The sequence below is a fragment of the Leptidea sinapis genome, chromosome 1, assembly GCF_905404315.1.
Source record: "Leptidea sinapis chromosome 1, ilLepSina1.1, whole genome shotgun sequence".
In the NCBI taxonomy this organism is placed as follows: domain Eukaryota; kingdom Metazoa; phylum Arthropoda; class Insecta; order Lepidoptera; family Pieridae; genus Leptidea; species Leptidea sinapis.
In genome coordinates, this window is record NC_066265.1 from 7964311 (window position 1) to 7989500 (window position 25190).

The following is a 25190-nucleotide window of genomic DNA, read 5'->3' on the forward strand; positions in this document are numbered from 1 at the left end:
TTTTTGGGTTTTTCAAGAATCCTGAGCGGCACTTCATTGTAATGCGTAGGGCGTATCAATTACCATCAGCAGAACGACCTGCTCGTCTCGTTCCTTATTTTCATAAAAAAAGACTAGGCTGATACACAGCAAACCGTATAAGGTATGAAATACAGCAAAATAACAGAGCAGAGAGTAATGGCAAGTAAATTTGTTATACTTGGCTTGAGTATGGATCGAACCTTAGATCTTTTCATACTTTCAATTTCAACAATACCCACATAAAAAATTATTTAAATACATGAAAATGTATGTGTACCAGTGGGAGACTCCTTTTCACCGGATACTGGCTAGATTATGGGTACAACAACGGCTCCTATTTCTGCCGTGAAGCATTACTTTGTTTCCGTTTGAAGGGCGCCGTAGCCAGTGAAATTACTGGGCAAATAAGACTTGACAACTTATGTCTCATGGTGACGAGCGCAGTTGTAGTGGCGCTCTGAATTTTTGTTTTTTTTATAATCCTGACCGGCACGGCAGGGCGTATCAATTACCAACAGCTGAACGTCCTGCTCGTCTCCTCCCTTATTTTCGTAAAAAAATGTGAGAAAGTAGAAATGAGATTTTATATTGAAAAATTATTAGTCACCCAATGTACAATCAAGAATAACTTTTACCAGGAAAAGCAGGAGCAATTTAAGTATTCATAAAACTCTATGCTAAACAGCGGAAAATTCATATTTAATTATTGTACGAGGCTTTGTCATTTCCTTCTGTATTGTAATGCGTTGGGACAAGGCCACGGAGGAAACAGATAGGATACTGTGCGACCAGTGTGTGGGAAAGAGAGGTACCGTAAAGTTCACAGGTACAGTGACCTGACCTAGTTTACGTTGCAGGGTACTGTTCATATTGATTTGTTGACCCGTTTTCTACCTGTTGCTCTATTGCGCTCCGGCCCTTCCTTCCGAGCCTAAGCCTCAAGGTTTTATGCAGGAATTCATTTGCTTCCTTCGCTTGAATGTTTTAACGCGGAGAATTTTGGGTGGCCATCAATAAGATACGCTTTAAGAGGGTAGTTGTATACTTATATTTGGAAAATTCCGTACTTCTTCAATTTGAGTTACTACACATAAAAATTGTCTGATATCTTTTTACACGCTTTCTATTAGCTTCACCTGTGTGTATGTTTTTTTTGTAACCAACTCATTTTGGCGCGATTTTGACCCACTGTAAACGGCCACATTTCGTTCTAACTTCGTAGATTTATGGAGGACTGATGAAAATACATTAAGTTGATAAAATTTTTCCATTTTTCAATTCGCAAAATAATATTTTTATTAATTTATATAATTTACATCAATCACAGGAATTAAAGTTGCGTGTATTTTAAGTTTTTATAAGTACTATTTATTTATTAAATGAACTGGTAAGAAATTTTATTTAATTATTGTAACTAAGTAATCTTTTATTACGTGAATAACAAAAGGAACTTAACAAGTTAGTGTCTGAATATCTCATCTCTCTCTCTCATCCATTTTTAATTTAAAATGTATCATTTTAATAAAAACGATACATTTTAAATTAAAACTAATTCAATAGTACAATGTCCATTTTGCTGTCAGTTGTAGGGTGATAATGTTTTTCGTTTCACGATTCTTTAAATAGGCCTAAAAGGCATTTATTTTCTCAAAATTGATTCCTTTAGAGAGATTCCATTTGATGTGATTTCTAATATACTAGATACTACTACCGCTTCGGAAACAAATGGCGCTCTGAGAGCTTTTTTTGCGCTCTTTTCAATAAAAATATACAATATTGTACAGTCATTTCTATCCCTATAAAATAATCATAGTCTAGTCCCAGGCTGTCCGATCACTTAGATATTCAGCTGTGGAGTAATAGGATTTACGACAGAGCTAGATTTTTTTATAAAACATTTAAATTTATTTATAGATAATGCCTGAACAGTGGCTGGAACTTTATTATAAAAGTGTATACATATACCCTTAAAGCTATTATGTATCTTATGAAGCCTACTAGAAATAGTTACAAGCAATCCCTTATTTCTAGTGTTATAATAATGAAAATCACCATTAAGAGCAAAAAGGTGACGATTTTTGTGAACGTATATTTAATTTTCATAAATGTACCGATAATGAACAGTAATACTATTTATTTCTTTAAATTTTTCTTTGAGAGACTATCTGTAACCAAGCTGATACATAGCACGAACAGCTCTCTTCTGCAGAGCAAACACTATATCAATGTCAGCAGCATGACCCCACAGTAAAATACCGTACCAATATAACTGAAAAATACCAAAATAACTGAAGTACTGTAATCTAGCGGTCGCAACATTCGTGTACTCTAATCTTTCTAACGGCATATGCCGTAGAGCTGAGTCTATCTGCTAGATGGGCAATATGTGGACCCGACTGAAGCTTTTTATCTAACGTGATAATCAGGAAGACTGTAGTGTCCACAAGTGCCAATCTCTGGTCAATCAAGTACGCTGGTTTGTACCTCCGCTGTGTTTGGTGTAATGAACCGTAAACACTTTGTTTTTTTACTGTTTAAGTGCAGATTCTTCGTCTCAAACCAACGCACTATCTTTAAGAGTGCATTGTTTACCTCGTCATCAATAAATCGTGTGAAGTCAATAGATTAGGTTTTCATTTAAATAAACTCTATTATGAGTCTTCCTATCTTCACAAAAGTTATTTAATTCCAAACAACTAGCACTAGGGAAGACAATCTCATGCTAGGTCACTAACTCTGCTACTGTAGGACACAAAGCCAATTTTTATTCTTTAAAAAAATGGAATATTATCATCATATTATGTCAATATTATATTATTATGAGCAGACTCAGAAACATTTGGCGTAATGTCCTGCGTGTTATTGGTATTAACCCGAACAACTCTTCTGCGCATAATGCGATAAATAAGTTTTACTTTAGTTAACACTCGGACCATGAATTAATTAGTTTATTTGGTTTATGCAGCATGGGTGCTGGGTTGGCTGATGTGCAAGACGGTTCCATACGTGCAGGGGCTCTCCGTGGCTGCTTCCGTGTACAGCCTCGTCGCCGTATCTCTAGACCGGTAAGTGGATAAAAATACATTTACTATCTCAAAATGGATTCCCTTAGATTACTTTTAGCCTAATAAAAATAAAAATAATAATTTTTAAAATAAAAGAATACGTCTTATAACATATTATGCAGTAATAACATTTTTTGTATATAATGATGTATTCTGCAAAGTCATTATGTAAATTATTTTATTCTTGTTTTTTACTTTTGGCAGCGAACGCGTTGTGTATAATATTTTAGGTAATGTTTTTACACCTTGGGTTACATTATTGGAGTTTTAGTAAGGATCCCTATTTTTTTGAAAATATAATATAGCCTGTTTCACCCGGGGATGGAAAAGCTTCCCAATAGAGAAAGAATTCTTCAAATCGGTTCAGTAGTTCAAAGCATTAACGCCTTAATGGAGTTTTATTGTAAAACTGTATACGTTATCGCTTAACACTTACGACGAAAAAGAACAAGAACAATATCTACTTTACAGTTAATAACCTGCCCAACCCCAATATTTGCATATTAGGAAATTGACTTGTTTAGATTTAGAAGAGCGACATCTCAAGTAAATTTTTCAAATTTTATTTGTTTATTTATCCTAGAAGTGAGGGTTATCACTTTAAAAGCATAACATATTGTTTAGATTTACAAGAGCGACATCTTAAGTCAATTTCCTAATATGCAAAAAGTAGATCCTGTAGATGAAGCCACAACCTGAGAGTTGAACAAAGCATAAAAGATTTTATAACGATATGACACTCGAACGGTTAGCTCAGTTGGTTAGAGCACCGTCACGGAACGCCGCAGGCCGTGGGTTCGAGTCCCGCATCGTTCATAAAATTTTGTTGATTTTCAAATTTTATTTGTCATTTCTCTCACTTCAGGGATTGTATATAAATATTTTTTTTACACAAAATTAAGAATTTATGAACGATACTCTAAATTTTTTTTTTGTCTTTATCTTACCTTTGTCACTATAACAGCAGAACATGACAGAGAGAAGTAATTTTTAGCTTGGAGTAACTTTTCGTTGTGTTTATTAATAACACAAGTTGGGCTTACAGCACTGGTGACGCGGTTTCGAATACCGCATTGTCTGTAAAACTTGGCTTAGATAAAATTTGTTTTATTAATTAAATTAAAAAATGCAATTCGCCTCAAAAACGGTGGTGATATATAGTTAAACATTTCCTGTTTGAAGTCCGTTGAAAACATCAAATACAACCTTCATTTTGATGGAAAACCAAGTACCGACTATTGAATTACAATAATTAATAAATATTTACAAAATGACACTACCGGATATAACGTCAAATGCGAATTCTGCCTTCATCATGTTGACGTATGGCGTTCCACACCGCGTGATTGGCAAGAAATCTCTTGCCTCGCACGGTCTCTTTGTACAACCAATTACCGGCTGCAGTTTTCCTGAACCGATATGATTTAGGGATCTTCAAGCTTGGAGCATACTCCCAACTTACAGGCTAGCAATGCATCTCTTGATCCCTGGTGTTGTGGATGTCCTATCGCGTGAGCCTATTGCCCATTTTCCCCTACTTATGTAATATAGAAAACACGTCGCTTCATTGTGTGTCTTCTACTGCATTTAACATGGGGAGTGTTGCGAAGAGTTATTTCCCCTGATTCCTTCCACCGATTTCCACCTTCACACGACTCGCCACAAATTAGTACATCATCTCCACCATCTGAATGTGTGACGTTCCTTCACAAAGGGTTTTTAAGTTGCTTTCTTCCATGTACTACAAAGCTATGGAATGAGCTTCCTTGGCGGTGTTTCCGGGACGATACCACATGGGTACCTTCAAAAAAACGCGCGTACACCTTTCTTAAAGGCTGGCAGTGCTCCTGTGATTCTTCTTATTTTGCGAGAGGATGAGGGCGGCGGTGATCACTGAACACCGTATCCCGTTTTTTCCATAAAAAAATATAAAACCATCCTGAGTTCTTTCAAAATAAGCGCGCTTACGAACCCAATGGGTGAAGGGGCGGCAACACTCCTGTCATTCATCTTGTTTTGCAACAGAACATTGGCGGTGGTTGTAATTACATGCCAACAGAAGGCCTATTTCATAAAAAAAGTGTGTGTGTACTTATGTATTCACGCAAGAAGTAATACTTCTTTGACCTAATAAAGCAAAAATCCCTAAAATTATTGTTTCCTCGTGTTATTCTACGTTTGTAGAAAGAACAATATTGTAAAAATCTTGCAACGATGGCTTTGACAATAAAATATAAAATAACGAATACGGCTGTACGAACATGAACCCTTTGCCTGTCCTAATAATGGACTACGAAATAAAAAAAAAATAACGAATGTTGCAAACGTCAGAAAATTTTAGGAACCCACTTCAACCTGTTGCTTTTGTGTTACCGTGTTTAAAATTTCACTCGCATCATTTTTTCATAAGGCGCCTAAAGAAGTATAACTTCAAAAAATTTCGTGTATGACTTTAAATTTTGATATTACAAAAATAAAGTATCTCTTTTAATAGCGACATCCGGACATATATAACTTAGCTCGCCTATTCTGCGAGAGATTCATATATTATGAATTCAATTGTATGGAAAGGCTAGCGACCTTGCACAGACTGAACGGCCCATATACGCCCATATCCCACAAATCGTGAACATTCCATCTCATTACGAATTACTTATGTTGTTTTTCATTTGGGGAAATCCTGGTTTCGGCTTGCTTAATGTTATTTCGTAGATAGTAAACAAACGAAATTACGCATCACAATGTGTTCCAATTCTATCTACTCCTATATACAGCAGATGTTTTGTTCAGAGAAATACTTACATATGAAAATTTACTCATTTTGACGCGTTAAGGAAATATTATCAGAGTGAATATTTGTGATGTATGCGCACACCGTCACACAAATTCGACACCCTGGCGTTTGATGGTTAATAAGGCCATAATTTGTTTCATACTTCAGCTGCTATAAGCCATATGTCTACTGAAGCACAATCCATGGACGAAAACTAAAGTTCAATATGCATTAGTTATTATAGAAAAAAAAAAACATATTTATTTCTAATTGTTTAAATAATTTATCGATATTTAAGTAAATGATATTTTCATTGGTTATATTTAATTTCTTATTTATTACAATATTGCTCTTTCTACAAACGTAAAATAGCACAAGGATTTTTTTTGTTACGCCAAAGAATTATAACTTTTACGTTCGGTACATAAATATTTTTTTTCGCAAGATGTTAATTTAGTATTTTTATAAAGATTGTATTCAAAAAATTAATAAAAACAATAAATATTCTACGCTTTTCCTTTTTCTTTTTCCATAAGTTCGATTGATGTAACGGATGGCAGCGATTTACTCTACATCAAATGTGACTACGAACCTCATTCTTGATTGCTGATTACCATAATACATACTACTTCTTCTCCTTAAAATTTTTCATAAATATAATAATATATCTGTTTTAAATAGACCTTTTAGCTTAGAAATTATAAAATGTTGTGTACCCTTCTTTAACTCAAGAACCACTAGACCTATCATGAAAAAATTTTACACAACAAGAGAATAAATGTGCAAATTACGAGTATGATATTTTAATATCGGTAAATATTATTGAGTAATTTGTCAGAAACATAATTATTTTGATCAGTTAAATTGATAATAAGATTAATATGTTGTGTACTTCATTTCGTATGTTATGACAGGTGTTTGCTTGGTATAATTTTAAATCTGGCAAGTGACAACCTGTTATTGCATATTCCTACCAATGATTTGTCAACGACAATTGGTGGTCGGAGGTTGGGCATATGCTTGTAACACAGTTGGGTGAATCAGCCTGGCGAAACTCTTTAAGAAAAAACGATCACTGTATTGTATGAAACTTGCAGTCATTGATAGATTGACAGATGAAAAGGCATAAAAAGGCATAAAAGGCATTAATTTTCTCAAAATTGATTCCTTTAGAATTATTTTCGATGTCATTTCTAATATACTAGATACTACTACCGCTTCGGAAACAAGTGGCGCTATGAGAGAGAAGAAGCGGCGCAAGAAACTCTCCCAGCATTCTTTTTTTTCCGCTTTTTCATGACAGCTATAATCTTGTAAAAAACGGAGATAGCCGAAATCCACTACGTTTTAAGCAACTGTTCGCTTTCAAACTTAGCCGGAATATACTTCGTCGCCCAATTGTAATTACTATTTCAAATATTTGTCAAATCTCACTGCACGTTTCATACCAAAGTAAATTACAGTTTTTGCTTAGGCAGTCCCATCTCTTATTAGGTAGTATGTACATCCTCTTTTGGGTGAATGATCTCGCAGTGAGCAGACATCTTAACAATTAATTAAAAGTGAAACCAGTCACCAACAGATTTCATTCTGCCTGAATTTTACAAATTTAAGTCAGTAATCTAATGTACGAATTTAATTATATTAAAGCGGGCAAGTGAGTGAACTAAAACTGATTGAAAAGAAAAAAGGTACTTACTGCAGCCATAGAATGATTCCACAAAGTGGCTGTGCAAGGCGTGAAGTTTCTTTCGAATCGCGCGGTTTTGAAATACCAGTCATCCAGGCGATACGGGTGACTCTTAGGTTTTTTCTACGTTGTTTCACGCGGCATCCTAGTTATGACTAGAACACAGTTCAAAGTATAAATTATGATTTATTACTTTTATCCAAAGAATCCAATATAACTCCCACCTCATAATCGTTGTCTCTCAATTCTCCTTGACCCGAGCAATGGGCCTTCTTACAACAATTCCCCACTGTGCAGTGTGCCCCAATTTATATCGAAGGCCTCGCGTGCTCAAGATTTGTCAATGCATTGCCGCGGCCGGCGTATTGCCGGAAGTAAGGAAATCAATGTACTTTGAATTAAGTATATGCTGCTTTTAATCTGCGAGGTTAAGTGTCGTTTAATATGAAATAATAGAAATTATTGTTTATTTTTTATTCATTACACTAATTATAAAAGTATAAGACTTTTTAATTTTACTAGCTTGTTATGTATCATTACAAGTAGTGAGAGTGCAAAGGAAATATATTTGAAACGCGAATAAGACAATAATTATAAGGGGAATAGATGGAACATGAGATTTGTATACATATAAGCATGTAAGAATGAAAAATGAATATAATTCAGTAATTATCATTATAAGTTACTCCGCGTAGTGACGCGTAAGAATCAAATATTACCAAAAGTTATTAAGTTATTACCAAAATACGTTATTTGTACTTGGCAATATAAGATTTCATTATATTTATATTAATAGGTGCATAGATAATTAATGATAGCTTACGTAATGAAGCTAATTAATTATGTAGTATGGTCGGAACGTCCACGGTTATATTGACATATAAGTCGTAACGTCAAAGTCAAATGTTCAAGACAGTGGCACTCCGGGAAGCACACAGAAGTAAAAACTTGAACACTTAGTACGTTATTATAGGACGTAGCGAGCTCGTGTTTCACATTAACCGTCTGGGGCTAACGTAAGTGTGACGTGTTGTCAGAGGTTTGAAAGCATGGACGACGACGATCTTTTATTTTCAATTTAAAATTCATACCTGAAAACGTGCTATCGTATCTAGCGTCAAGTTCAAAATGGTAGAACCTACCTGACGTTGCGAGTGAATCGCGCGCGTGTGACTTCGACGTGAACAAACAAAACAACATGAAAAATTTGTTATAGCCTGAGCATATGGTTGGATTTGGTTCGGTCGGACCGTTGTACGCTATCTGGCGGACGATATTCGATAGTATGTCGCATGGTCCATCGCAAAAAAATATAATTACCATCCCAGCCGTACCGAGTCCGATGCTGGACTATTTGGTCCTAATCACCCACCGGACGCCTGGACGGTCCGACGGTCCGACCGTGTGCTTAGGGTATTATAACCGCGAGCAACAATCAGTCGCCAGCTTGTGCGCTTCTTGCACCGCACCTGCGTTTTCTACGTAAACACTTGCTTATTATTCTATATGTTCGATATAACGGGACTGCGCCCGTGAGTCAACGTGAAAAAGCACTATCGCGCCTGAAGTAGTTTCCACTTCAAAGTTTGCAGCTCCAGATATAAATTTCCATGTCACAACAGTTTAACCAAAACTTCAGGTTTACTCTTTAAAATTTATATATATTTTAAATTAAACAGAAGTGGTCAAAAGTAACTTTTCCTTTTATAGAAATGTTCCTCAGCTCGGTGTGTCGTTTGCATGGGCCTTTCCCAACTGCCTCCATTGAGCTCTATCTTTTGCAACCCTTGCCCAATATGGTCCTTAAGTCAGTATGTCATCCTCCCATCTCATCTTAGGTCTTGGCTGCCTTCTAGTATCATCTCCGGGATATCAAATTGTAATTCTCTTGCTTCACATTTCTGTTGAACTGCGAAGCATTTGTCCGGTCCAGCTCCATTCTTGGTGGCCAATGTTGACGACTTTAGTCTTATTTCTTACTAATTGATGCCCACGACTTCATCCGCGTAGACAAAGGTTTTTTTTTAAATAATAAATAAGTTTGAAATTGAAGACTATCTCATATCCTATTCAAGTTCCGGTTCCCGTTTTCGCTCCCGTTCCCAACATTTTATGTGAATCTTATTTCGAGGAAGGTTGCTATGGCACACTAAACTAAGTGGTATAGATATAGCTCATCGGGCGAGAACCATTGATTTTTTTTGAAATAAAATGAAGCCTATATCCTTTCCCAAGCATTAGTCTTATCACTGTACAAAATTTCATCAAAATCGGTTCAGTAGCTCCGGCTTAAAAGCGTAACTTGAATAATTTTAGTAGGGATGTCTGTACTTTTTATCCAGTCTCGAAGTGTTAATCCCATGGGTTGTTGGGATAAAAACCTTTACTTTTTAGTAAGTATAAATAAATACTATGAGTCAAGAGTGTATAAATTTACAAGAGTAAGTTCGCAAAATTCACTACAAATATAAAGACAATCTAATACTTATGGAAAGGACCTGTTGAATTATTCCGTGGGATAATTCATTGACACAACAACAACAGTACAAAGACCCCATACAAGAATCGAATCACTTCACCCCAGTCAAAGAACTCTCGCCTCATAAACAAACCTAAGGCTAATAATGTCAAAAATCTAAATATCATCGAATGCTCGGAGTGTAAGTGTGATCTTTTAGTCTCTTACGTGACTTGAATTAATTTGTTCATTCAGTAAATGGGTGCATTCTATTGCTCTGTGCATATTTATTACTCATTCTCGTTAATTAAGTATTCTGTTAATTCCTTTTTATATTTTTTGTCTTCCTACCTGATCTATTTTTAGACTGATTTTAACAAGTCCATGAATTTATTAAATTATTTTAATTGAATAAATTTGCGTTTCAAAAGGAAATAATCTAGTAAGAGCGTCGTTTTTGTGCAAACTTTTTTGTGTTACAATTTGGATTTATAGTTTTTATTCATGGAATATGAAAGTTTATATCCAGACTGGACGTCTGGATATCTGGTCCACGGCTCCTCTGCACAGGATACTGGCTAGATTATGGGTACCACAACGGCACTTATTTCTGCCGTGAAGCAGTAATGTGTAAGCATTATTACGTTTCAGTCAGAAAGGGCGCCGTAGCTAGTAAAAAAACTGGGCAATATTATTAAAAGTAACAGTCACACGTTTGACAATCTAATGGGATATAGTTAACTAATTTATATTAAAAATAAAGTAATAAATACTACAATAAGAAGTATCTTCGACGGCTTCTGAAACTTGATTATCAAATTTTACTACGATGTATGCGATACTTATTACAAGATTATTGTATTATGTATTAGAAAATATACACACACACACACACACATACTCACGCCTTGTTCCCGTCGGGGTAGGCAGAGACAATAGAATGCCATTTGCTTCTATCCTTACAAACCTCACGCGCTTCCTCTACATTCATTACTCTTTTCATACATGCTCGCCGGTTGCAGGTGCTTCGGACCTCTCCTTTTCTCAAAACGTCCCCAATTTGATCGACGAATGTTCTACGAGGTCTCCCGCGACCGGCTTGCCTCACACACTTGCCTTATATATTTGATGCGTCATTCTTTCTTCACTCATTCGCTCCACGTGTCCAAACCATTTAAGCATTCCTTTTTCAGTCCTTGTCACAACATCCTCTTTCAAACCACAGCGCGCTCGTATTACCGCATTCGGAATTCTATCAGTCAGTCTTACCCCACACATACTACGCAGTGATCGCATCTCAACTGCGTTAATTCTGCTTTTATGCTTCTTCTGCCATACCCAACTCTCACTTCCATACATTAACATGGCGACAAGCACTCCATTATGTACAGCCATTCGCGCTTCTATTGGCACAGTCTTACCGTTTATAAAGGCATGCAGCGCTCCATTCACACAATTTTCCGCACTCACTCTCCTTTCAATATCACCTTCATATCTTCCGTCTCTTGTAAACATGCTACCCAAATATACGAATTCTGTAACTTGTTCTACCCTTTCATCTTCAATCGTGATAGTACACTCAGTACACCTTTCATCCTTCTCAAATACCATCACTTTCGTCTTTCTTGCATTTACTTTCAAACCTCTCTCTTTAAAGCTCCCGTTCAAACAGTCAATCATTTGTTGCAACTCATTTACCGATGATGAATTTAGAAAATATGAGCTGGTTTATTACACATTGTATGAATAATTTTCAAACATTTTTATTCCAAGGAACTAAAATATTATTTCTCCTTAAAATATTATCTGTCCCAAAATTAATTGGAATTTGGAACTATACCTCCAGAGTAAACGTCTCGTACGTTCTTAAACTAACGATTGAACCCATATACATACAATATACCACCGTATAAAATATAGACAGAGCGTAAGTGAGAAAAGAACATCTCAGACGGATATGCAGCCACCGATTGACCACCCTACTGTTAAGGATTTTGATTGACAGATTGTTAATATTCAGCCAACCATTTACCAGTGGCAGGCCCCTTTGCACAGGATGCCGGCTAGATTATGGGTACCACAGCGGCGCCTATTTCTGCCGTGAAGCAGTAATGTGTAAGCATTATTACGTTTCGGTCAGAAGGGCGCCATAGCTTGTGAAATTACTGGGCAAACGAGACTTAACATCTTAAGTCTCAAGGAGACGAGCGAAATTGTAGTGCCGATCGGAATTTTTGGATTTTTCAAGAATCCTGAGTGGCACTGTATTGTAATGGGCAGGGCGTATCAATTACCATCAGCTGAACTTTCTGCTCGTCTTGTCCCTTATTGTCATAAAAACCACGCTTGAAGCTCCGTAGAATTACTACATATTATAAAAAAATGTCCTCCGCTGTCTGTATGTATGTTCGCGATAAACTCAAAAACTACTGCACCGATTTTCATGCTGTTTCCACCAACAGATAGCGTGATTCTCGAGAAAGGTTTTATTATATAACTTGTTAAGTTTTGTTTACATTTACGATATTTGTTGGAGGTGTTGGAAAAAAATGAGCCGTCTGGGAGCTTTAAACGTAAGTCTAAGCCGTTTGAGATGTAGTTCTCCAGAAAATTCCGCGAAATGTGTATTACTTAATGGTTTACACAATACTATATTAATCCTTATCATTTTATTACTACATATTATTAAATCATTCATTTCCGATGGCTTAATGTAGTCTACTTTAAACCTGAATAAGTATGTACCTTGGTACTTCATTTTTTTCTATTGACAGAACAGCGTCTGTCGTGTTAGCTAGTTTTAAATAAACCACTAGGTAACGCAGGCATTGATAAATATAATTGGACACGCATAATCGGGCTGTCTTACTGTCTATACGATAGTATATACTATGTTTGTACTGCTGTATCCTATTACGTATTTAACGATATCATGGCAAATATTATGTTCGACTCAATATATCAAATATGCCTTAAATTTAGAAGAATGGGCGTTTATCTACTTAATCTCTAAGCTGAGCAGGGAAAGACTTTAAAGTCAAAGTCAAATAAATTTTATTTAATTAGGTTTAAACTAAGAGCTTTTGATATATATATATATATATATAGATATGCTCACTTAATCCCTATGTATCAGCTTCGATTCCTACAAGGAAGTGGGAATGAAAGGGCATGCATCTGAGCGGTTTTAAGCATAGATATAAAATTTATAGTTTTATAATTTTTTAATAATAAAACCTTAAATATATAATAAAAATTAGACACTTTATAATGGATCCCCTGGAAACGAGAACTGGAAAGGTCTTGAATCGTCGGGTTAACTAAAATAATAATAAAAATTAACTTTTACGCCAAATTTCTAATTAAAAAACAAAGTTACAATTACACGCGTTTTAATCCTTTATTTATTTTTTTTATTTATATATAACGATTATTGTTATTTTTGGAATCGGTATCATTCCGCCGCGACCCGCTCTCGCCTCCTCACGACTCAAGCACATCTCATCTATAACTCTCACAATTCAAACGACTCAACAATTACAATGGGACGACACGGGAAGCACCAGCTTTAAAAAAAAAAAAGAATTATCAAAATCGGTTCACCCAGTCGAAAGTTTTGAGGTAACAAAAATAAAAAAAAGTACCGACGAATTGAGAACCTCCTCCTTTTTTGAGGTCAGTTAAAATGTGTTTTATTGAAATGTGTAACACTCGCGTTGATCAAAGAAAATACTATGTATTAAAATATATATTGTAATGTTACAATAACAATTAAAATTATCAAGACAAATAGCCACGTAAATATGACTCGTTGAAAATAATTAGAAATAAAAATTTACTGTTATTTAATTTGGATTTGTATTTGGTATATATATTATATAAGTATAACCTCTATTTCAACGATCTACAAAGTACGTGTTCAACTGAACAATCGGTTCGCAGATATTTATTTTAAAGGGCAAGTCCCCTACCAGTTATTCCTTCCAATGAATCAGGACGCCTACCTTGGGAGTCCCTCGGGCATAATACATCGTCCCAGACCGCTTTTCAATGGAAGTCAACGAAATTTATAAAACAAATATAATCAATAGATAAATTTAACTGCGACGTTTGTATGATTTTAAATCTCGAGTGGTAAGTGTTTATAAGCCCAGGTCGTTTGCTATTTTTACACAGTTTGACGGTATTAACAATTTTTTTATGCAGGCAGGGCTTATCAATTACCATCAACTGAACGTCCGCGAACATACCGGAAGCATTTTTTTTCACACTACAATTGCACTCGTCACCTTGAGACATAAGATGTTAAGTCTCACTTGTCCAGTAATGTCACTAGCTACGGCGCCCTTCTAACCGAAACACAATAATGCTTACAAATTACTGCTTCACGGCAAAAAAAGGCACCGTTGTGGTACCCATAGTCTGCATCCTGCGGCATCCTGTGCAAAGGAGCCTCTCACTGGTACTACAGTTTTATGGAAAACCCAAAAGCATCCTCAGCGTGATATTATACTGAACGCGTAAGGCTTTGACTGCCCTTTGAGTACATCTTAACTACAGGCAGCACGAGTTATATATTTGTTGACTCTATGAGCCAGACAAATTCGTGCACTACCTCAAAATCATATTTTTATAAAAAAGGAATTGGTTCCTATTTGTTCTGTTTTTTACTAATAATGTAAATATTAAATAAATTTAACATTTCACTAGTCAAATTATAATATATGACTACATAAAATTAAAAATTTCATTACGTGGAAGCGTACCATGAATACTGGCAGCATTTCCGCGTTGGATAGCTAGGCTGATCCGTTGAGCAAAATACATCCGCTGTCAGCGATTGGGGAAAGTACTATCTACTTTGTACATTCTCACTTCTCAGCGCCTCTTGGCCCCACGGGCCAAGTTCCTCCACACCAAACGGCACAATGAAAGGAAATGACGTATGACTCACTGAGATCGACATATTTGCGACGCTTGCTGTCTTCAGCTGCTTCAGCAGTCAAAGCAACAGCCCCACCAGCAACTGAAGTAACTTGAACAGGAGAAGGAGCCATAACCTAAGTTATATTTTTATAAACTAAGATTTTTTTTTTAAAAGTAATTAAAAAAAATGGTTCCCATTTGTTGTGAATTTTACTACTATAATAAATATTAAATAAATTAAACATTTTCACTAGTAAACTTTCAAGTTGCAATAACATTTTAACTTAAGCTGTAATTCGCTGAAACTAACGAATTGAAGAATTCGAATCACGATTGCAATTAAAGAAAACCTTCTGTGTTATAAACCTCTCACTTTCACACAAACTCTCCGTTATTTTATTTTATGGCCCACAAACTTGCAAGCGAACCTTTCAAATGGATATTTGAAATTAAATTTAGCAGAACAAAAGATGAATTTAAATTTAGGTATGTTTGAATTCTTTCATATCAGTAAATATTATTAAAAGTAGTTTAAAAAAAACGTAAAAACACGCTTTGGTTGAAAATATAATGGATGAAAAAATTACATAAATTAACAAAAATCTTATTTTGCAAATTGAAAAATGGAATAATTTTATCAAATTAATGAATTGTCATCGGTCCTCGATAAATCTGCGAAGTTTGAACGAAATCTGGCCGTTTAAAGTGGGTCCAATGAGTCGGTTACAAACAAACATACATACTTACAGTTGAAGCAAATTGAAAGTATTAAAAAAGTATATTAGTAACTCATTTTTTCTAAATGATTTTTTTTTTAATAAATATTTTTTTTTAATGACGTTCAGGTTAGGACCTGGACTTCACACTTGGACAAATATCACTTGACACTGTTGTTCTTTGACAATAATATGATAAGATTTATTGGATTCCAACCATTCATATCACAAGAATATAGTTAATGCAACCCGTTTACAAAATAACTGTCGACATCAATAATAATAACAATTTATTATTAACAACAATTACAATAATAACTTTACATTGCAAATAGTAATTAATATAAAAATGAAAAAATAAAAAAGGTTTGTGGAAATTTCTAATAAAACTGATAGAAATTAATCAAATTCCAATATCTATTACAATGGACCGAAATATGCTGGAATTGAGTGAGAGCCGAAAATTCAATTCAATTTCCCTAAGAAAACACTCTCGACCTTCTAGCGAACCTTTTTGTGAGAATAAGTGGACAATTGCAGCCTTGCTGAAGGTTTCTTAAGGGATCGCAAACCTTCGCGTTACCTTGGAGAGCCTTACATTGGAATTGGTAGAAAATATGAAGGATTTGACCTCTCGTATTATATTGACAACTTGAGAGATATTTTTACGGAAGACTATTGCTAATATTGGTCAAATTCTATTTATGATTTTTCGTAATTTGATGTATTGAAGGAAAAGCTTCTTTAACGGCGTTGAGCACTTTTCTTGGGATGGGTATAAGATGTTGAACTCGCGTCAGGACACGTGACCTGATTGAAAATTCGTAAGACAGTCGTGGAAATTACGGATGAAAGTTGATTTTTTAATAAGAAATTTTTTGTTTTTATATTGTAACACTTAGTTCTGAAGTGATAATTTTTTTATGTAATATAAATTTTCTTTATTGTGTACGGTAGCGCAATAAATTAATATTGTATTTTACCACAAAAATGCTATTACTTTTATACTGATAAATAAAGCAGTTGGGAAATTATTCCCATTCCAAAATATTAAAATTCACAACGTTAATGTTCAAATTATCACTTCTGCCGGCACTCCCGGAGTGCAATCCGTACTATTTTATAAGTCAGCTTACGTTATCAGTGTGTCTAGTCTTACTGAATTAAAATAAAACAGTTGTCTAGTCAAAACGCAAAATTCCACCCGCAGTATGATTATCTGGAATACCAGACGAGGAAACGAGTTTTGGGAGATACTTCTCGCCACTTTGTGGAATGAATTACCAGTTGCAGTTACACGACTTAGGGATCTTCACGCTCAGACCATAGTTTCACCTTGTTCATAATACCTGGTGTTTGCAGATGTCCTGAGGGGGTTTTTGTTTTTTTACCCTAAAAAAAAACAAAATAACGGCAGGGCGTATCAATTACCATCAGCTGAACGTCCTGTTCGTCCCTTAATTTCATAAAAATATAAGGAAAATTAACATAAGCTTGGATATCTTTACTAACGAAAAATTCACAATAATGGGCAACGGATATGTTGCTATTTTTTTATGTATGTCGCACGAACGACCGAAAATATATATTATTTCCAACTGACTTTACGAGAATATCTAAAAGTCAAGTCGACTGTTTATACCTAGTTTATACCATCAGTCTTGTTCATAATGAGGTATCGGAGGTTTAAAACATGCTTAAAGACCCTTGTTAAAAATTCAGACTGAAACACAATAATGCTTACACATTACTGCTTCATGGCAGAAATACGCGCTGTTATCGTACTCATAACCTAGCCGGCATCCTGTGCAAAAGAGGCTTCCACTGGTAAATTATAAAGAAAACCTGAAAAAGTGAAATAACGAATAATTTATTTAACATTTTAAAAACCTCAATATAATTCTCACCAAACATCGAAACTAATATATTTTACTAACCAGAAGGCACTCGATGTCTACAACAGAAAGTTCTAAAAATAGCTAAGAAATTCAATGTGAGAACATTAATTCTAGCCAGAATGCAAAATAAACGCTCTTGAAGATAAATATTTTTAAAATGTCTTCCCTGATATATTGTCTTTGCTGTCACTACAATATTGAAACTAGTTTTCTATTATATTATTACTAGCTTTTGCCCGCGACTTCGTCCTCGAAATCAGACATCGAAGAACTGACAGTGTGTCACTTTTTGATTCATTAACTTATGGATCAACGTTTGTTGCTTAAGAAGGATTTTTTTAATGAAAATAAGGGAAGAGACGAGAAGGACGTTCAGCTGATGGTAAGTGATACGCCCTGCACATTATAATGCAGTGCCGCTCAGAATTATTGAAAAAACCAAAAATTCTGAGCGGTACTACAACTGCGCTCGTTACCTTGAGACATAAGATGTCAAGTCTTATTTGCCCAGTAATATCACTAGCTACGGCGCCGTTCAAACCGAAACATGGTAATGCTTACATAGCACTGCTTCACGGCAGAAAAAGGCGCCGTTGTGGTACCCATAATCTAGCCGGGCTAGACATAGCTGAGACATAAGATGTCAAGTCTCATTTGCCCAGTAATATCACTAGCTACGGCACCCTTCTGACCGAAACACAGTAATGCTTACACATTACTGCTTCACGGCAGAAATAGGCGCCCTTATGGTACCCACATAAATTTACCCTTAAAAAGGTGTTTACGACAACATATCTTTATAAACGCGAAGAAGCTAAAATAACCATAGAATAAAAAAAAACGATTATTTGCGCGATTAAGAAATGAGATGAAAATGTAACTAAATTTTGAGGGAACTTAAAACAATGAAATGTGTGTCTAGAAATTTCTTGACCTGAAATTATTTCCAATAAAACACGTTTTTCCATACATACTTTACAACCCCTTTTCATCCCCTTGGGGGAGTTTTAAGATAAGCTTCCTTAGTGTAAACTTACGTTACTAAAGGGATATTTGTGCAAAATTTTGTAGTTCTAGCGGTTTCAGCTGTGCGTTGATCGATCCGTCAGTCAGTTTCCGTTTTTATTTAATATATTATTATATAGATATTTCATATAAACGTTTAGTAAAGTCTAATTAAATCCGGGATTAGGTTTTAACAGGCTCACCAATTAATAAGTCTGTCGAATCCATAATGAGTAGAACATAATAATAACTATTATAGCATTAGATAAAACGTTCATAATATGAACAATTTCAATATTAAGTTTATCTTATCAACTCTGAGAATAGTTCTAAACTAAACTGTAATTATTATTCATATTGAAATGATAGCCAAACAAAATATAAAATAATTTATTCATTATTAATGATGGACCAGTAATGGGGCGTGTCTGACCAGTGGCACGACGCGGGCGGTATGCACCAGTGGGGCGCGGTGGTGCACTATTGCTGCTGAATGGACAGGTACCACCGGCGCCACAGGAACAATAGGGGCAACGTGGGGCACGATGGGGGCAACGTGGGGCACCACTGGGTGGGCTACGTGGTGGGCGACGGGAACTATGGGGGCGATGACACCCGCGCTAGCTACCGCTACAGCAGCGAGGAAAATTATCTGTAAAATAATAAGATTTAATTTCAAATACTTGAAGATCCGTGACAAAATGGTTCAAAAATATAATTTATATATTCTTGATAATGTAATGTTTGTCTAAAGGCACATAAGTGAATTTGCTAGAACCTGTTATAACCATAATGTTAACACCACGAACAGACGTAAACTCATACTACTACTCGGCTAAGTCGAGTTAGTAAAGTCTATTGTGGGGCGATGTATATGCTTTTACAACAAAATCCCAGAAAATGTTCAAAACAAAAGTATAACGTTATTCAAAAGAATTGTAAGAACATTTGTGTGGTAAAATAATATAAAGGACTTTCTTATTGATACCACAGATTGGAAATGAAGCGACCTCAGGCTATTAAATAATAAGTTTAAACATACAATATTACTTTGTAAACATATTTTTTGATGGTAAAAAACTACTTAGTGTGTTGCGCCCACTTTTCTCAGGTCTGAGGCATTTTGGAATGGGTGGTAGTTTTTGACTTTTAATAAGTGATGTCACGTCCTATTTTGAATAAAAATATTTGAATATTAATTTGAGCAATTAATTTCCTTGTACGAGGTTTCCAATTTAATATGAGACAACCAGTGGGAGGTTCCTTTGCACAGGATGCAGGCTGAGTTATGGGTACCACAACGGCATCTATTTATGCCGTGAATCAGTAATGTGTAAGCATTACTGTGTTTCGGTCTGAAGGGCGCCGTAGCTAGTGAAATTACTGGGCAAATGAGACGTAACATCTTATGTATACGATTCTCTAGCTCAATCTTATATACGATATGGCTTGAGTAGTTACGGACGTACATATAACTCCTGTTTGAATGAAAAATTTAAGCTGCAAAAAAGAATATTAAAACTTTTGCCTAACAAAAATTATAGTGACTATTCCGAAACTGATTCTTTTAAACATTGCAAAATTTTACCGGTGCAGGAACTGATGAAATATTCAATTTTAAAAGATTTTTTTTTCTAAATACTGGGATAAATTACAACATCCTGTATGGCAAGCGGGCCATCACTCGGGGCCGTTTATGCGCTCCGAGCGCGCTCAATAGATATGGCGAACGAACGAATGCTTACCTAGTTCTTCGGCTTATTAATGAATTACCCACTGATGTACGGAATTGTATAAATCCTCGTAATATTAAGAAAAAACTGAAATCATACTTTTTAAGTCACTTACACAATTTATCTAACTGGCACTAATGTTCCGTAGTTAATGTACCTAGATTTAACTCTTTGTTAGCATATATTACAAACCCGTGTGGTTTTCTGATGCTAGCTTTAAGTACTTTCTTTTGTAAACTTTAATGTAAATAAATTAAATAAATAAATAAAAATGTGTCAGTACCACTCATAATTTTTGGGGTTTTTCAAGAATCCTGAGCGGCACTGCATTGTAATGGACAGGGCATATCAATTACCATCAGTTGAACGTCCTACTTGTCTCGTCCCTTATTTTCATAATAAAAAATCTTAAAATAATCATATAATATAGGGTTTTTATAGGCCGGCACTCTCTTTTCATTACTATTGCAAGGGGAAATAAGCCATTGTGCTTTGTGAGCTAATTTAACTCGATTTATTGCTAAGATTTTACAGAAATTGTAAAGAGAATATGCGAATAATTATACGGGGCTTCTAACCCTCTTTTATATCAGGTATTTTCCAGTTGTTTGCTTCCAATCAATCGGTTATTCCATACATAGATCTTCACTAGGGCTTATAGGCTTTGAAGAAATGAGATTTCTATTAAATATTAAAAGAGCATACAGCATTCATAACGATTATTAATTAAGTCATTTAGTCATTTTTCATAACAGTTATTGGAAGTTGGCTAACAAAATTAAGTGAATATATGAAACATCCTTACAATATGTTAAGCCATTATTATGATTCCTTGTGATTTATTTGTAATTTTGTTTATTTTCTGGTCTGTTTAATTATTGTTGATTTTTAATTATAGTTAGTCTTACTTCATAAGCGTTTATATTATGATAAGTTATGTATTACTTTGTGTACTCAAAAAAAGCTTTTTGTTTCTCTAAATAAATAAACAAAGTATCTCTGGAATGATTATACGAACATACATATTATGAACTGTTTATAGATTGGTATGTTAATAAAAACATCATGAAAATAGCACAAGAAAGTAATGCTGTTTGTATTTCTATTATACAGGGTGGCCGAGAAGTTGACGTCCAAAGTTAAAATTTGAATTTGGCTCATTTTATTGGCCAATGTTCGGGGAAGTATTTAAAAGTAGTTAGAAGCCATAGGCTCCCCATTTAATTTTTTTTTTTTGATACCTTGAACATTTTCATGAATTTAGCTGGAGCTTACGACTCAATTCTAAACTATTTCCGCATTGTCTATTCATAGTTTCTTATGTGGTTATTTCAACTGTTGTTAATAATTATCAACAATAAAATTAACTAAAAAAATAAGATAAAAGTCCTAAACCACAATTAGGTGAAAAAAGCGGATAAAAGGGGAAACACTTATTATCTCCTAAACTACGCAAAATCGTAGAACATACAAAGGGTTGATTGGGATACTCATCACCATGAGGCTTTAAAATTTTAGCTTTGGCCGTCAACTTTTCGGCCACTCTGTATAAAAATTAATATAAGAACTTGAAACAATTATTATAAATCTTATTATTACCTTATCTTTAGTCATGTTGATAAATAACCAAAGTTGAAACTTTCATTGAAACTTGAAAAAAAAAAAGCCCGCTGAGTTTCTTGCGCCCATTCTTCTCAGGTCTGAGGCAGTCTCTTTTGAATGGGTGGTAGTTTTTGACGTTCAATAAGTGATTATAAATCCTATTTTCAATTAAAAAAAATTGTATTTGAATTTGAAAATAAAAAAAATTCAATAGTTATAAAAAAATTTTTGGGGTATATAAAATATATGATGACCGATTCTCAGACCGACAAAATATATCGTACATACAATTTATAGTACGACAATAATTATTATATTCGATTGCCATCTTGGAACCAATTGCGGATTAGTGTATGGAACAGAATAATGTAAAAATTGCGATACAAAAATAGATGGATGGATCGTAGATGGGCGAAAATTTTAAATTGTATATATTTTTCAATGCTGAAAATGTCAAAAAATAAAAAAAAAAACAGATTTTGGGGTGGGTCACCCTTATCATTTAGGGGTATGAAAAATAGATGTTGGCCGATTCTCAGACCTACCCGATATACACACAAATTGGTTTAGCCATTTCGGAGGAGTTTGGTAACATACACCGGGACACGAGATTTTTATATATTAGATAATGTATTCTTATAATATCTTACCAGTTTGTACATTGTGTTCGAGTTAGGTTCTCTTCGCAGTGACTGTGTCTAGATGACATAAGGTTTACCTTTTATAGGTCTTTACGTTCGCCTTCTGCTGCCGTTGTACTTCATAAATCCTTACTTTGTGTTGGGAAATGTTCTGTGTTTGTTTTATATACAGGATGTTATAAATTAATAAATAAAAATGATTTTTTATGAAAATTTTGGCAAACTAATTATATATCTCACACCGAAATACTAAGCATACCTTTTTGTTCATAATGTATTTTTTTTGGCTTTTATTATAAAAAGTATCTTATCATTTCTCTTAGTTTCTGTTTAATACAGGTAATGTATCACACCAAAACAAGTACGGGTAATCAGTTTCGGTAAAACTTTCAGCTGTGAATCTTCAGAAATATTGAATTTTATAAACAATAAAGTTAAAATACATATGGCCGTCATTTTGAAGTTATGTAAAGCAAATTGATAATAGTTAAGTAAAATTTTAATAAAATGCATTTTTATTAAATATTGGGCCATTTTTCTCAGGTTTGAGGAAATAATATTATATTTTCGAATGTGGTGAAGATTTTGCATAATTCGTTCAGTAAGTGAAGAAGTCTATACTATTTTGAATGAAATAAAAAGTATTTGAGTCAATATTATTTGGGATCAAGTAGCACAGAGGAACGTCAAGAACTTTATTTGTTTCAAGAATTCCTTTAATAACTATTTCAATTTGTTATTTTACATACAATATTTGATATTTTACATACATTGGAAGTAATAAATGATTTTTAAACTATCATTAGTTGAAATAGCTAAGCGATGCTCACACTGACAGCAGGTATCTAATCGATCAGCTTCTAGATCACTCTATACTCCGCACTAAATTATATTTTTTTTTATGAAAATAAAGGACAAGACGAGCCGGACGTTCAGCTACCTTGATTATTCTTTAAAAACTCAAAAATTCTCAGCGGGATTACAATTGCGCTCGTCACTTTGTGACATAAGATGTTAAGTCTCAGTTGCCCAGTAATTTCACTAGCTACGGCGCCCTTCAGACCGATATATAATAATGCTTACAATCTAGTGGTACCTATTAACTAGCCGGCATCCTGTGCAAAACAGCCTCCCACTTGTATATAGGTTAATACTGATATTAAGCGATAAGTAAGCTAGAGTTAAGAGCTCCTTCACAGGTCTTAGTATTCAATTAAACAATACAATATCTAGACTAATAGAAGCACAAATATAAAAATATATTAAAGCTTCTTTGACAAAGAAGGTTTACAATAGTATAGTAGATTATATATAGAGGATAATGATGTATGGTTTTTGTCTGGTTCTGCGCAGGCCACCTAAAATTGTATAATATTACTAGCTGACCCAGCAAACGTTGTATTGCCGATATTAAAATCGCGATACAAAAGTAACTGTTGATCGTAGATGTGTGAAAATTTGAAGTTGTATGTATTTTTAATGCTGACTCATAATCAAACAAACTCAAAAAAAATGTCAAAAATAATAAGTCCTTAATATTTAGGGGGATGAAAAATAGATGTTGTCCGATTCTCAGACCTACCCAATATGAACTCAAAATTTCATGAGAATCGGTCAAGCCGTTTCGAAGGAGTTTAACTACAAACACCGCGATATGATAATTTTATATATTAGATATTAAATAGGCTACGTTGTTATATGATTTAAAAGATGGGCTGGGAGTTTCTTATCAGTTCTTCTCTCCATGTCAAAGCCCTTTTACGAACCGATGTAGGTTCAAGACTTTTACCAAGTGTTGTTGCAGTATAATATAATAATATTGACACACTTTTTACACAAATTATCTTGCCCCAAGTTAAGCATATATAGTCGGTGTTATGGGTTACAAGACAATGATATATTTAATACAATATACTTACTTAAACATACATTAATTCATATAAACATGCATAAATTCATTTAAACATCCATGACTCGGAAACAAACATCCATATTCATCATATAAATGTTTGATTCAAATTCAAATTCAAGTATTTTTATTCAAAATAGGATGTGAAATCACACATTGAAAGTCAAAAAAACTACCACCCATTCCAAAGTGAATGCCTCAGGCCTGAGAAGAATGGGCGCAACAAACTCAGCGGGCTTTTTTTTTTTCATCAAAAATATGTTTTACAATTAAAGTAACATTTACAAAGTAACATTGTACAATTAAACTTATTATTTAATAGCCTGAGGGCGGTCGCTCCATTCCCAATCTGTGGTATCATTAAGAAAGTCATTTATGTTATAGTAACCTTTACCACACAAACGTTTTTTAACAATTCTTTTGAATAATACTTTTGTTTTGAACATTTTCTGGGATCTTGTTGTAAAAGCATATACATCGCCCCACAAAAGACTTACTAACTCGACTTAGCCGAGTAGTAGGCATCATCAGTTTATGTCTGTTTCTGGTGTTAACATTATGGTTATGACAGTTTCTGGCAAATTCACTTATGTGCTTATGAACATACATTACAATATCAAGAATATATTGAGAAGCAACAGTCAAGATGTTAATTTCTTTGAATTTTGCTCTCAATGATTCTCTAGGACCTAGGTTATAAATAGCGCGAATAGCCCTCTTCTGCAGCACAAATATTGTATTAATATCAGCAGC

The 25190-nt window shown here is 34.5% G+C and overlaps 1 protein-coding gene across 1 annotated transcript in view; it reads left to right on the forward strand.

Annotated features, from left to right (window-relative positions):
- The window catches only part of LOC126969339 (neuropeptide SIFamide receptor-like), a 150688-nt gene that overhangs the window by 71527 nt on the left and 53971 nt on the right, over positions 1-25190 (forward strand). Inside the window, exon 2 of the mRNA XM_050814735.1 lies at positions 2987-3086. Within this exon, the coding sequence (XP_050670692.1) occupies positions 2987-3086 (100 nt within the window). The remainder of the gene's footprint in view (positions 1-2986; positions 3087-25190) is intronic.